This window comes from Barbus barbus (assembly GCF_936440315.1).
Source record: "Barbus barbus genome assembly, chromosome: 7".
Classification (NCBI taxonomy): Eukaryota; Metazoa; Chordata; class Actinopteri; order Cypriniformes; family Cyprinidae; genus Barbus; species Barbus barbus.
In genome coordinates this window covers 27,094,070-27,107,123 of record NC_136735.1, presented here as the reverse complement: position 1 = coordinate 27,107,123, position 13,054 = coordinate 27,094,070, and the positions used below count along the sequence as shown (strand labels likewise).

The window sequence follows — 13,054 nt, the reverse complement described above, 5'->3', positions numbered from 1 at the left end:
TGATGACGCGCGAAATTCAGCTGGACGGCAGTAAGTAAATAAACAGAGGAAAGTACGTATTGTAGCGGATTAGAGATGAATTCTAAAGAAAGGTATAAACAGAAAATCGTCAGATATGTTGGACGGGATCCTTATACTATGTAGAGGAGCGAATTTTCTACTGAACTTAAATATTTGCCTGCCATCGAGGCAGTAACGTAGACATCTCGTCCTCCAGACATCCTTCTGCACCCAAAAACAGATGAAAGCGTACAAAAGTATGGATGCATATCATTTTTTCGTTAGTGGCTGGGTCAACGAGGTGCTCCACAATGATAATCGCTTGGTTTTTGCCCGCGTGAGTAGCATTTCTTTATTTTTTTTATCCTGTCGATTAAGGTTGTAGGACTAATATTTGGATAATTAGTCCCCAAAAAAGTTATATTTGATTCTGTTGCATAGAACTGAATAAAAATAATACAATGATATGAAATATTAATATATTTTCTGTCCAATGTTATTGTTACTCTCAGTAAAATTGTGATTATTTTATTGGCTTCTGTTTTAAATACAGTGTCATTAAAATTATTAGTTAAAAAGTTACAAAATTACTTTATATTATTTCATTAAATAAATATTACAAAGCAGTTTTCAGTCAAGTGCATGCAAAAATTTTGGTTTCTGCCCAGAATTTTCATTTCGGTGAATCCCTATAATCTCGTAATATATTTCTATATCTTAATGTGTCAGCCATTTGTGGTTAATTAAGAAATTCTATTCTTTTTCAGATTGTCAGAATCCTGTTCTCGTGTAGGGGCAGTTCTTTTTTCCATTGAAGCTGGCGTTAAGATGCGAGACACAGCGTCCTGCACAACGGAAAAGTGCAAGTGGCTGATGCCATCACATGTACAAAAGGTGTATAAATCTACTGTACATATTACTGTTTAGTACCCTACACTACTATGGGAAATGACAGCAACTGTTAATTTGTAAAACACTTCTGCAGGGAAAGTAAGATCAAACACTGCAACTACAATTCATATGGTTTTGTCTTAGACTTTTACAAACAACACACATTGTAGTTGCAATGTTATATCTTAGATTTTCCATGTTATGGACCACATATGTGTGTTAGAATGAATTTTCAAATTTTATAGATTCCTGCTGCTATAGACTTTTCCTCAGCAAAGTCCAAAAGAAGAAAAGTGGACGATGCCATCGCTGGGAAATCAACAGAACAAGCCAAGGTTGAGAAAACAGTTCAATGTCCAAGAGTAAAGAGAGGGTCAGAAACATATGATAGGTTTTTTGAGTCCTTAAGCAAAAACTGTCCAAGGAGTGCTGCACTGATGGCTAGAGAGAATTACTACAAGGAATTTGTTCTGTTCTTGAATACAGAACACCAGAGACTCTGCAACTACCCCCCAAAGAGCTTGCAGAGCTGTGCCAGGATTTCCAGTTAGAAGAGGTTACCCCTTCTCAGGTACAGGCTGTAGAGAAGGCAACTCGAGGGGGAAGTCGTGGCCTAATGGTTAGAGAGTCGGACTTGTAATCCGAAGGTTGCGGGTTCGAGTCTCCGGCCGGCAGGAATTGTAGGTGGGGGGAGTGAATGTCCAGCGCTCTCTCCACCCTCAATACCACGACTGAGGTGCCCTTGAGCAAGGCACCGAACCCCTAACTTAACCGAACCCCCAACATAAAATGGCTGCCCACTGCTCCGGGTGTATGTTCACGGTGTGTGTGTGTTCACTGCTGTGTGTGTACACGTTGGATGGGTTAAATGCAGAGCACGAATTCCGAGTATGGGTCACCATACTTGGCTGAATTTCACTTCACTTCACAACTCGAAGCCTGGGTGCATCCAGGATTTGGTATCGACAAAGAGCTGGACGCATAACTGCCTCTAAGCTTAAACAAGTTCTTCAAGCGAACCCTTTGAAAATGTCCAAGAGCTTGATTAAGGCCATATGCTACCCAGAGGCACACAAGTTCACCACAGTTGCGACAAGGTATTTAGGGCTTGAATTAGGATAAGACAGAGGTGAGCTTTTTGCTAAGAGTTTCTACCACAAGTGTCTCCCTAAAGGTATGGGCTTGTAAATCAAGGGTTAGGCAGGGGTAGGGTTAAGTATAGGGGTTAGGATAATGGTAAATATTTAAACCATTGAACTGCAATAATGTTGCAAAGTTTCTAAATGGCAAATAACCATTTAATTTGTTGTTGATTGTTTCTGTGTACTTTTTACAGTTACGGATGCAAACATGAAGGCTGAATGCGTCTGGAGCATGAGGGCTTCTCCTGTATGGAAAGTGGTCTCTGGCTGAATCCCAAGTGGCCATACATGGGAGCATCGTCTGATGGGATTTTCACATGCGACTGTCATGGAACTGGGATTTGTGAGATAAAGGTATATTGCAGTTCACTATAAACATGGTAAAAAAAATGTTTGACATGTAAAATCATAATTTCACTTTCTATAAAAGACAGAACTGTGGAAAGTTATTGTAGACTTTTTTTTTTTTTTATCCTTTGTGAAAGACTTGGTAGTCTAAATGATACATAAAAAAAAAACACTTGACTTTGGAATTAGTGAAAAAGTCAGACAAAATTAGCACATCAGTTGTTTACATGTTATTTTTTACTGTGATTTTTAGTGTCCACCCTGCAAGCAAGACAAAGTTAATCTGCGCCTGTGTGCTGGAGACAAGGGATTCTGCCTTATCAAAGATGGGGATGAGGTTACACTGGACAGGAGCCATTCTTACTACTACCAAGTCCAGGCACAGCTTCACATTGTGGATGCTGAGTATTCCCAGAGCTGAGAAGTTTTTCAGAAACTGTTTACTTCCAGAAGTGTTGGGACAGCAAGTTACAAAACAACATATTGACATGTAATATAACTAAAGGACACTACCTTACATCAACTACATTTGCAAAAGAAAAATTGTTGGCAATCAAGAGGTTTATTGAGGAGTTTAAATAAAACAAATAAATTAAATTATACAACAAGTTCTTTCATTTCATGACAATTGACAATTTATTTTTAATACCATTCTAAAATGATAATCTCAACAGCTCAGCTGTGCAGGTTTTTTAGCCAGAAAAAAAAAGTCATATTACTAATGATCAGAGGTTCAGTATTTCACGCACATTAGCTATTTCTCTAGTTTGTTCCACCTCGTCTCCGGACAACTGTCTTTTCCCCTTAGTGAATGCAGGTGACTGTAGTGAAGCACAGTAGAATCCTACACTATCCCCAACATTAAACCCACAGTCTGCTAGAACAATATCTCCAGGTAACCAGTGTTTTAGAAGTTCACTCTCTTCTGTAATTTTCTTATCACTAACTCTTACCTCCCCAAGCAGAAGATATGTAAGAAACATACACTTGGGGAGCAATACCGATAAGAAACTTAACAGTGTGGTGATGCTTATAGTTTGTCCATGTTTGTGCTCTAGCAAGCAAATTAGAAGGTCTTTCAATAAATACTTCAAAACAGTCTATGATCACAGAAGCTCTACATCCAAATGCTTGCCTGAATGCCATTGGCATTGTGGCTTGAAGTACATGTCGCTATGGCCACTCAATTAAAAACTCCAACCTCTCATGAAGTATAGAAATTAACTTGGAAACAGTGGAGTAAGAGACATTGAACCTGAAAGCCAAATCTTTCAGAGGAAGGTTTAGTCTTAATCTCATCAAAACTAAAATTAACTGTTCAAATTTAGAAAGCACAGACAAATGGCCAAAGGTGATATAAGGCTCGCAAAGCTGAAAAATCTGCATTAAAACAAAGTTAGGCAGTCCAGTTTAAAACTGTCAAATCTTCATTCTTCTGAAAAGACTCTTGGCTGAACGGTGTCAAGTGCTTTAGTTCTAAGATTACCCAGCTCTGCTGTGGTGTGCTTGAGAACATCTTCCATTCTCTCAATGTCATCCATGGTTAGGTCTGTCTGGCATTCTGCATCTGCATACAATACATGGCAGTAGGATTGGTTATTCAAATTACTCTCCATCTCAATAAGGACAAGAATTGTTGTCTATTTCTACTACTTAGTACTCAGCATTCTTACCAAGTTTCATCTGTTCCAATTTATTTGCAGATTCATATTTTTTCACACTACACATTTTATACACCCAGGTGAGTCCACAGAAAATTAATGATCTATTGTGCAAGCCTAATTCAAGTTTACATGCATTATTTGATGTAAGAATATTGTCTGCTTTATACAAAGTCTGGCAACACTTATTAATACAATTACTTTTAGTTTTAGTTACTTTTTCTTATTTGTAAGTCGCTTTGGACAAAAGCGTCTGCTAAATGACTAAAAGTAAAAAGTAAAGAGTGTAAAGACCATCAACTCTACCGTGCGACTCCACCGGGCAGGGACACCGGCAAGGGATAGAAGTATCACATTTTATTTTAGTTTTTCCATTTATTTGCTTATTATTGAAATGTTATATGCATGTGTCAATTTTATTAAATTTCTTTATTTTCTTAAACATGTAGGTATATAGTATTTATAGAGTTGTAACTTTTAGTTTTAGTTACTTTTTCTTATTTGTAAGTCGCTTTGGACAAAAGCGTCTGCTAAATGACAAAAGTAAAAGTAAGTAAAGTACTTTATCTCGTTGATGACGTAACATCTCAGCGTTGAACAAGCTGATCTCAGGAGGGAGCGGATTGGCAAACGGCTGGATTGTGACTGGTGTACGGATGGTAGGAACTGACGTAGATTCCGGAAGCGATCCGGAAATGGAGGATGATAGGATTGAGGAAGATAGTGGGGGAAATTCAAGTTTAGGGTGGAACATAGTTAAAACAAAGAAAAGGAAGAAAAGTCGTGATTTAATTTCAGACTCGGAAAGCGACAAGGGAAGTCAACTGGCACAAAGAAAGAAGAAGGAGTATAAAGTAATGGTAAAGTTTGCTACCGACTCCGTGAGTAACATCAACCCTTTGAAAATGACAAAAGCAATTAAAGAAAGTGTAGGGATTGTAGAGAATATAAAAACTATGAAGGATGGAAGACTGTTGTTATTTTGTAAAGATAGTAGGCAACAAAAAGCAACTTTGGGAATTAAATCATTGATCGGACATAAAATAGAATGCTCAATTCCAGAAGAGAGAAACTGGATTAGAGGTGTAATATCTGGAATTCCTTTGGATGTTTCAGATGAGGTGATTAAAAGAAATGTAAAGGGAGCAGCAGTTAAGGAAGTAAGACGATTGAAATGTTTCAGAAACAATGAGAAAACAGACAGTCTTTCAGTTATGTTGGTCTTTGATGAGATCAAATTACCAGAAAGAGTATTTTTGGGATTTGTCAGCTATGGAGTCAGATTATACATTCCTCCTCCAATAAGGTGTTTCAAATGCCAAAAATACGGACATGTGGCTGCTGTATGTAGAGGCAAACAAAGATGTGCAAGATGTGGAGGAGATCATGAGTATGGTAAATGCGGACAAGGTAAAACCCCAAAATGCTGTAATTGTGGGGGCGAGCACAGTGCAGCTTATGGAGGTTGTGAAGTAAGGAAAGATGCAATTAAGGTTCAAAACGTGAGAATGGAAGAAGGAATATCATATGCTGAAGCACTTAAAAAAGTAAAACAAACCCCCAAAGTAAGCATAGTAGAGGAGGCCCCTGTTAGGATACAACCACAACCTAGTAAGATGCCAACACCAAGAAAAAGAATTGAATTGATTGAAGACAAAGTTTCATTTATAGCTTTTGTGGCAGAAGTGGTGAATTGTTCAGCGCAGACTGAAAGTAGATCTGAAAGGATTAAGATAATCATTAGAGCTGCAGAAAAATATTTGGAACTAAAGAACATATCAGTTGACATGATAAATGAAAGACTCGTGGTACAAACAACAAACAGTCAGACATCATGTGGGGGCTCATAATGGCTTTTGTAATCTTGCAGTGGAACGCAAGAAGTTTAATTGCAAATGGGCAAGAATTTAAGCATTTTATAGCAAATTGTGATGTAAACCCAGATATTATTTGTGTTCAGGAAACGTGGCTTAAACCACAGTTAAATTTTCTGATTAGTGGGTATGAGACAATTAGGAAAGACAGGAATAAAGGAAATGGTGGTGGAGTAGCAACATTTATTAAGCAAGGTATAGGGTTTAGGAAAGTTGAAGATAACAATGAGTATGAGGCTGTGGCAGTGGAGGTATGGGAAGGAAATCAGAGTATTAGGGTAATCAATTTTTATAATCCATGTGACAAGCTAACTAAGGATATGATGGAAAATATTGGAGGAATTGGGGATTTTAAAATGGTGTGGTGTGGTGATTTTAATGCACACAGTACTTTATGGGGGAGTTCTAATACTGATTATAATGGATTGATCATAGAAGATATGCTGGACTGGGGAGAGCTAGTATGCATTAATGATGGAAGCTACACAAGAGTTAATCTTTCTCAATGCAAATATTCTGTGTTAGATTTGACAATAGTGTCAGAAAATTTAGCTCAAAGATGTGATTGGAAAGTATTTAATGAAAGTACTATTGGTAGTGATCATTTTCCTGTTTGTAGTACAGTTGGAGTTGACTTAATAAAAACAGGTATGGAAAGAATTCCTAAGTGGAATTTTAAATCGGGGGATTGGGAGTTGTACCGAGAGATATGCCATAACAAAATGGCTGAAATTAATGATGATGTTGTGGAAGATATTGATGTTTTAAATTCAAAAATCAGTGAGGTTCTTAGGAGCACAGCAGAAGAAGTATTTGGTAGAAAGAAGGCATGTAGTAGGAGGAAAATTGTTCCGTGGTGGAATGAAGAATGCAATGTGGCAATTAAAGAAAGAAACAAAATGCTTAAAAAAGTAAGAAGATCTTTTAGCTATGATGATTTTATTGTTTATAAAAAAGCTCAGGCAATCGTAAGGAGGGTTATCAGGACAGCAAAAAGAAATTATTGGAGAGAGTACTGCAATAATATTGGGGGAAACATTGAAATCAATGAGGTTTGGAATATGATTAGAAAGATGGCAGGAAAACAAAGAAATAATAGTATTCCGACGATAATTCATAATGAGGAAGTAGTTGTCTCTGATAGCAGGAAGGCAGAGATACTAGCACAAACATTTGTGAAAGTACATAGTAATGAAAATGTATCAAATGACATGATGAAGATAAGGGAACAGAGTGTGAGAAAGAATCCACATATATTGGAAGTTAAGGAGTCAACTGGAGATTCATTGGATTATGAATTAACTTTGTATGAGTTAAAAAGAGCAATGGCAGGGACTAAACAATCTTCTCCAGGTAGGGATGAGATATGCTATGAAATGATTAAGCATTTATCAGATTCTTCATTAAATGTCATTTTAAATCTTTATAATAAGGTATGGAATTCAGGAAAGCTTCCAATGGAATGGAAACATGGAGTAATTATCCCAGTAGTAAAACCAGGTAAAGATCATACGCAACCCATTAATTATAGGCCAATAGCTCTAACCTCAAATATATGTAAGATTATGGAGCGTATGGTAATGAGCAGGCTGGTTTATGTTATCGAGAGGAGGGATATATTCTCCCCTTATCAAAGTGGCTTTAGAAAAGGGAGAAACACTATGGATTCTGTGCTGTGTTTGGAAGCTGACATAAGAAAGGCTCAGATTAATAAAGAAGTTTTGGTAGGTGTCTTTCTGGATGTTGAAAAGGCATATGATATGCTGTGGAAGGAAGGACTTTTAATTAAGCTGGATATGATGGGAATAAAAGGTAAAATGTATAACTGGGTTATGAACTTTCTGTTAAATAGAACTATTCAAGTCAGAGTGGGATGTGAGTATTCTCCGATTTATGTAATTGAGAATGGAACTCCTCAAGGAAGTGTCAGCAGTCCTATTTTGTTTAACTTGATGATCAATGACATTTTCTCTCAGATAGAACCTGGGATAGGGAAATCCTTATATGCTGATGATGCTGCAATATGGAAAAGAGGTAGGAATGTTAAGTTTGTTCAGGAAAAGGTTCAAAATGCTGTCAACTTGATAGAAAAATGGGCTAATAAATGGGGCTTTAGGCTCTCTATGGCAAAAACACAAGTAATTTGTTTTTCAAAAAACAAGACGAACCCTAATATAAATATTAAAATGTATAGAGAAACATTGGAGCAGACATCAGTTGTTAGGTTTTTAGGAGTATGGATGGACTCAAAATTAAATTTCGGAGTACATATACAGAAAATAATAGATAAATGTAAAAAAGTGATAAATATAATGAGATGTCTTGCTGGAGCTGAATGGGGAGCTAATCGGCAATCGCTCAAAAGTATTTATGTGGCACTAATTGGAGCAACTATAGATTATGGTAGCATGGTGTATAGTTCTGCCTCAAAAACTCAGCTTGCTAGGATTGAGGCAATTCAGAATCAAGCATTAAGGATATGTTGTGGAGCAATAAGATCTTCACCAGTGTCGTCACTTAATGTTGAGACGGGAGTAATGCCACTAGGAATGAGAAGGATTAAGTTAAGAATGAGATACTGGGCAAACATAAAAGGTCAATTGGAAAATCATCCAGTTAAGAATGTTTTAAGAGACTGTTGGGAATATAACTATAAAAAACTAACAAGTTTTGGATGGTTTATTAATGAGGAGGCAAGAGAAATAATTAAAGATGTTAATATTGCTACATGTGTGGTTCTGCCAGCAATTCCTCCTTGGTTTTTTCCAATGCCTTTTGTAGATATCCAGTTACACAAAGATAAACAAAATGAGGAGAATATCCTGGATAGCGTAAAGGTACAAGATTACATAGATCATGTATATTATAGTGCCATCCAGATATATACTGATGGCTCAAAAGATCCAGATTCTGGTACAACATCTGCAGCAGTATTTATACCTCAATTTAAAGTCAACATTTTGAAAAGAACATCAGATCACATTTCAGTATTTACATCAGAATTAATAGCAATTATATTAGCATTACAGTGGGTCGAAGAAGTTCAGCCAATCAGATCAGTTATATGCACAGACTCTTTATCTGCAATTGAAAGTCTAGCAAGTGGTATTTCTACAGCTAGACAGGACTTAATTTATGAAATATTACAAAGTCTTTTTAGAATCAGACAATTGGGTATCATTATTTATTTTCTTTGGATACCAGCTCATATGGGGGTGGCAGGAAATGAAGAGGTGGATAGTTTAGCCAAACAGGCCATAAAATTTCAAGAAGTTGATATTAAAATTGCATTGAGTAAGACTGAGATAAAAAGTATAATAGCAAAGGAAATTAGGAAGAAATGGCAGAAGGAGTGGGACAGTGGAAATAAGGGTCGACATTTATACAAAATTCAAGGAACAGTTGGTTTTGAAAGAAGAAACTTTGGAAATAGGAGGAAGGATGTTATAATTTCAAGAATGCGCATTGGCCATTGTCTACTAAATCAAAGTATGGTCAGGATTGGGAAACACCAGACTGGGTATTGTGAAAAATGTAGTTCCGAAAATATGGAAACAGTAGAACATGTATTATTAAAATGTGAGGCTTATGCAAGAGAAAGATTTAAATTATTTCAAGCGTTAAGAGAAATGGAAATGGAAGTTTTTTCTATCAAAGCATTATTAGGTAATGGCCCAAAGCAATTTAAAATATATGAAGAAGTATTTAATTTCTTAAAAGACACTCATTTAAGTAACAGGATTTAGGTCACTACTACCATAACGTTATCCACACTCCAATCCAGTAGGTGGCGGGAATGCACCATTTAAGTTTGGTTTGCCAACCGCCATTAAACTTGAGAGGAAGAAGAAGAAGAAGAACATCTCAGCGTTGTCCTCTTCCTCTGTGTTCTCAGCTGACTCGCGGAGATCCAGCAAGGCCTCTGCAGCTTCTGCGTGTCTATGTTGATCGTCTCTGGACTCCATCCTCTCCGTTCGTTTACGCGATGCTTCTGACATGGGCCTACATTTCTGATAACCGAGATTAACTGTAGGAGCCCAGTCTACAGACTCAATATCTTTTAAAGCACTAGGGCAGCCTAAAGAGAACAACACAGTTGCAATAAGTCTCCCCCTGCAAAGACTTTGTAGTTAACTTTGGTAACGATACATATTTTGGTTAAGTTACTTTATATAAACATAACTATTGCATATTTAAGTTATAATAACTTAACGTTACCTTTGACAAAGTGGTCACTGCACACACGAGCATTAGCTGACTCCGCTCCTCCCGACCGCAGACACAGGTTTTCAAGCCACTTTTTCCTACGTTTTTCAGTCAATTCCTTGATATTTCCCCCCTTGTGAGCAACAACTTTTGGTACACGATAAAAGCTCTTCGTTTTTTCTCGGTTTGACCGATTTGAGCATCCATAAACAGCGCAAAACATGGGCATTTTGATTTTGACCTAGTAATCTCTATGGAGAAAAATCACTTCCTGCCCTCCAGCTGCATTTCGCGCCACGACAGTGACGTCATGTGCAAACAATCTGTCCGTACGGTGTCTGTGACTGGACAAACAAGCCGAGGGAATGGTGGAACTGTTTCCGAAACACTTTTTGTTACCTGATTGAGTCTCCAGGCAAGAGATTATTGTTATTACTACAATCCTATACGTATTTGTTTTGCTTAATTTTAATAAAGTGATAAAGACTAGAGTAAAAGCCTGTCATACTTTTTTTTATTGATATAGGCTATTAAAAATAATTTTAACATTGACAAAACACAGGCAACATTAAAAGGTCGACTGAAGTGTGAAATGCGTGGTGTGTGCTATAGCATAATCATTTTCACAAATACACGCCGTAAAATATAAAGATATAACATGAAAATATCCCTTACGAAAATTAACGGTGGTTGCAACCAAAAAACATGGTTACTATAGGTAAACCACGGTAAAATAATAATAAATGAAACATGTTTTGCTACACTAACTTACCCATAGTTTAACTATGGTACTTGTAGTAAAACTGTGGTTATAGGCTACAACTAGTAATAAAAACGCCCCAAAAAACATGGTTAGACTACTATACTTTTACTATAGTAATACCACTGTTCAGTTTCGTAAGGGATTGTGTATAATAATATGAAATAAATGTTTTAATAGATTATGACATTCACATCACAAAGGGAGTGACATTTATTTGATGTGAAGGAGGGGTGCTGTAAGCCCCATCAGAACTGGGTTGCGGTGCAGGGGGACGGGACTAATGGCAGGTCAATGCAGGGCTTAAGTAGTGTAGCCTATCTGGACAGAGTGCATATCAATATGAATATTAAGCTTGATGTGTTTCATACGTTGTATATACATAACTAACGTACTGTCTGAGTTCTAATGATGTGTGCTACCCGCTCAGATGTCTCCCTCCGTCTAGTTATTCACTGCGGTTTTTGGGGGGTTGGCGTGTCTAATAGGTGCAGAGAGCAGTCAAAATGGATATAAAGACGCTGTCATAACTGCGTTTAAAAACATTACTGCATAACATGTCATTTAACCCTAAAAAGACCATAAAGCGACATCAGAATATCAATGTATTGCTATTTTCCACGAGGGCATAAATAATACAATTTCGTGTGTGTGTTTTAACATGACTAGACTTTATTACTTGAACATTGATTTTAATATTTGTGAATAAATTTGTGTATTAACATTTCTATTGTGCATTTATTCATGTACATAATTTATTAATGTTAGTCATCATTTTAATAATTATATAATATATTATAATATAATTTAATATAATTTATTAACGTTATTATTTATTTATATTAAATTTTTCATATTAATATATTTCATAGGATACTTGTTCAGAGTGACCCTGACTATTGTTGTTTTAATTTTCAAGTCTTTTTACTGTACAGTTTTGAAGAAACTGAATGGCAAAATCACTCCGTGCATTCTAACACTTTTACATCATGCTCCATTTTCAAACACTCATAGAAAATCTTTATTTTATAGGTTTGCTTGTTCCATTAACTGATTCCTATTCACAGTGACCCTGACTATTACTGTATTAATTTTCAAGTCATTTTACTGTACAGTTTTGGAGAAAATTAATGGCAAATTCACTCCAAAAAACAAAGTGCATTCTAGCAATTGCACCATTTCCCACTTTCAAACACTCATAAAAATATTTCCTTTATGGGTTTGCTCATTCTTTCAATTGATTCCCATTCACATGGGCCCTGTCTTACTTGTATGTGTTTTCTCAGTTTCCTGTTTGCCCTTGTTTGGTTTTGTTCCAGTTCCTCTCATTAGTTCATTATTAGTTAATCATCATTAAGTCTGCTCACCTGTGTTCATCTCGTTTGCTCCTTAGTCTGTATGCCTTATAAGCCTTTAGTTTCTAGAGTTAGATTGTCCTGTCTAAATTGTAACCTTGGTTTGGAAGCATTCTCTGACATTGGTCTGATCATTAAATTTATTTTTGTTGTATCTCGGCTTCCTGTATTCCCTGAGGAGACGTCACGTTACAGAAGACAGGACCAATACTGAAGATGAGGCTGGAGTTAACCTCCATTCAATTGTGCCCCTGGAAGTTAATTCCACCGCCATCTGCGAGGAAACCTAGCCCGCCGTTTGCGGGAGATCGCCGCCGTCCGCGGCTCACCCAGCACGCCTGCAGAGAGTATGGCAAGCCCACCTGCAGAAAATATGGTAAATCTGCCAGAATCCCTTCCTATTGGGGTATTGGTCATATATGAAGGGATGTCTTGGCCTCCATATCCTGCTCCTCGCAAGTGCCCTCCTGCTCCTCGCAAGCGCCATCCAGTGCCAGCTCCTCGCATGAGCCCTCCTGTGAATCCACTGGTCCTGTCCAGCCCTATTGCATCTCCGCTGGTCCCGTCCAGCTCTCTGTCATCTCCGCTGGTCCCGTCCAGCTCTCTGTCATCTCCGTTGGTTCCGTCCAGCCCCAAGAGCCCACGCTTCCAGAGTGCCCACCAGAGCCTTTTCCTCCAGAATGCCACGTTTCCCTTGGTTTAGAAACGTTCTCTGACATTGTTCTTCATCATTAAAATTACTTTCGTATCTCGGCTTCCTGTATTCCCTGAGGAGAAGTCACGTTACACTCTGACTATTACTGTATTAATTTTCAAG

The 13,054-nt window shown here is 37.3% G+C and overlaps 2 protein-coding genes across 3 annotated transcripts; one reads left to right on the top strand and one right to left on the bottom strand.

The window, feature by feature from the left end:
* The first annotated feature begins 1 nt into the window (after window position 1).
* Window positions 2-2,982, top strand: LOC306872208 (uncharacterized protein). 2 transcript variants are annotated; one of them, XM_079420695.1, is made up of 6 exons: window positions 23-337; window positions 768-894; window positions 1,137-1,226; window positions 1,378-1,462; window positions 2,228-2,387; window positions 2,635-2,982. In XM_079420695.1, the coding sequence occupies exons 1-5, from the start codon at window positions 264-266 to the stop codon at window positions 2,302-2,304; spliced, it is 453 nt and encodes a 150-aa protein (XP_079276821.1). In that variant the 5' UTR covers window positions 23-263; the 3' UTR covers window positions 2,305-2,387; window positions 2,635-2,982. The 2 variants fall into 2 exon arrangements, 1 of the variants encoding a protein (XP_079276821.1); XR_013784403.1 differs by lacking the exons at window positions 1,137-1,226; window positions 1,378-1,462 and having other exon boundaries at window positions 2-337; window positions 2,635-2,957.
* LOC306872207 (uncharacterized protein) lies at window positions 2,505-10,426 on the bottom strand. The gene is made up of 3 exons (XM_079420694.1): window positions 10,135-10,426; window positions 9,752-9,994; window positions 2,505-3,948 (listed from the first exon to the last, which is right to left on the bottom strand). Exons 1-3 carry the CDS (start codon window positions 10,349-10,351, stop codon window positions 3,809-3,811), a joined length of 600 nt encoding a protein of 199 aa, XP_079276820.1. The 5' UTR covers window positions 10,352-10,426; the 3' UTR covers window positions 2,505-3,808.
* Window positions 10,427-13,054: the final 2,628 nt, after the last annotated feature.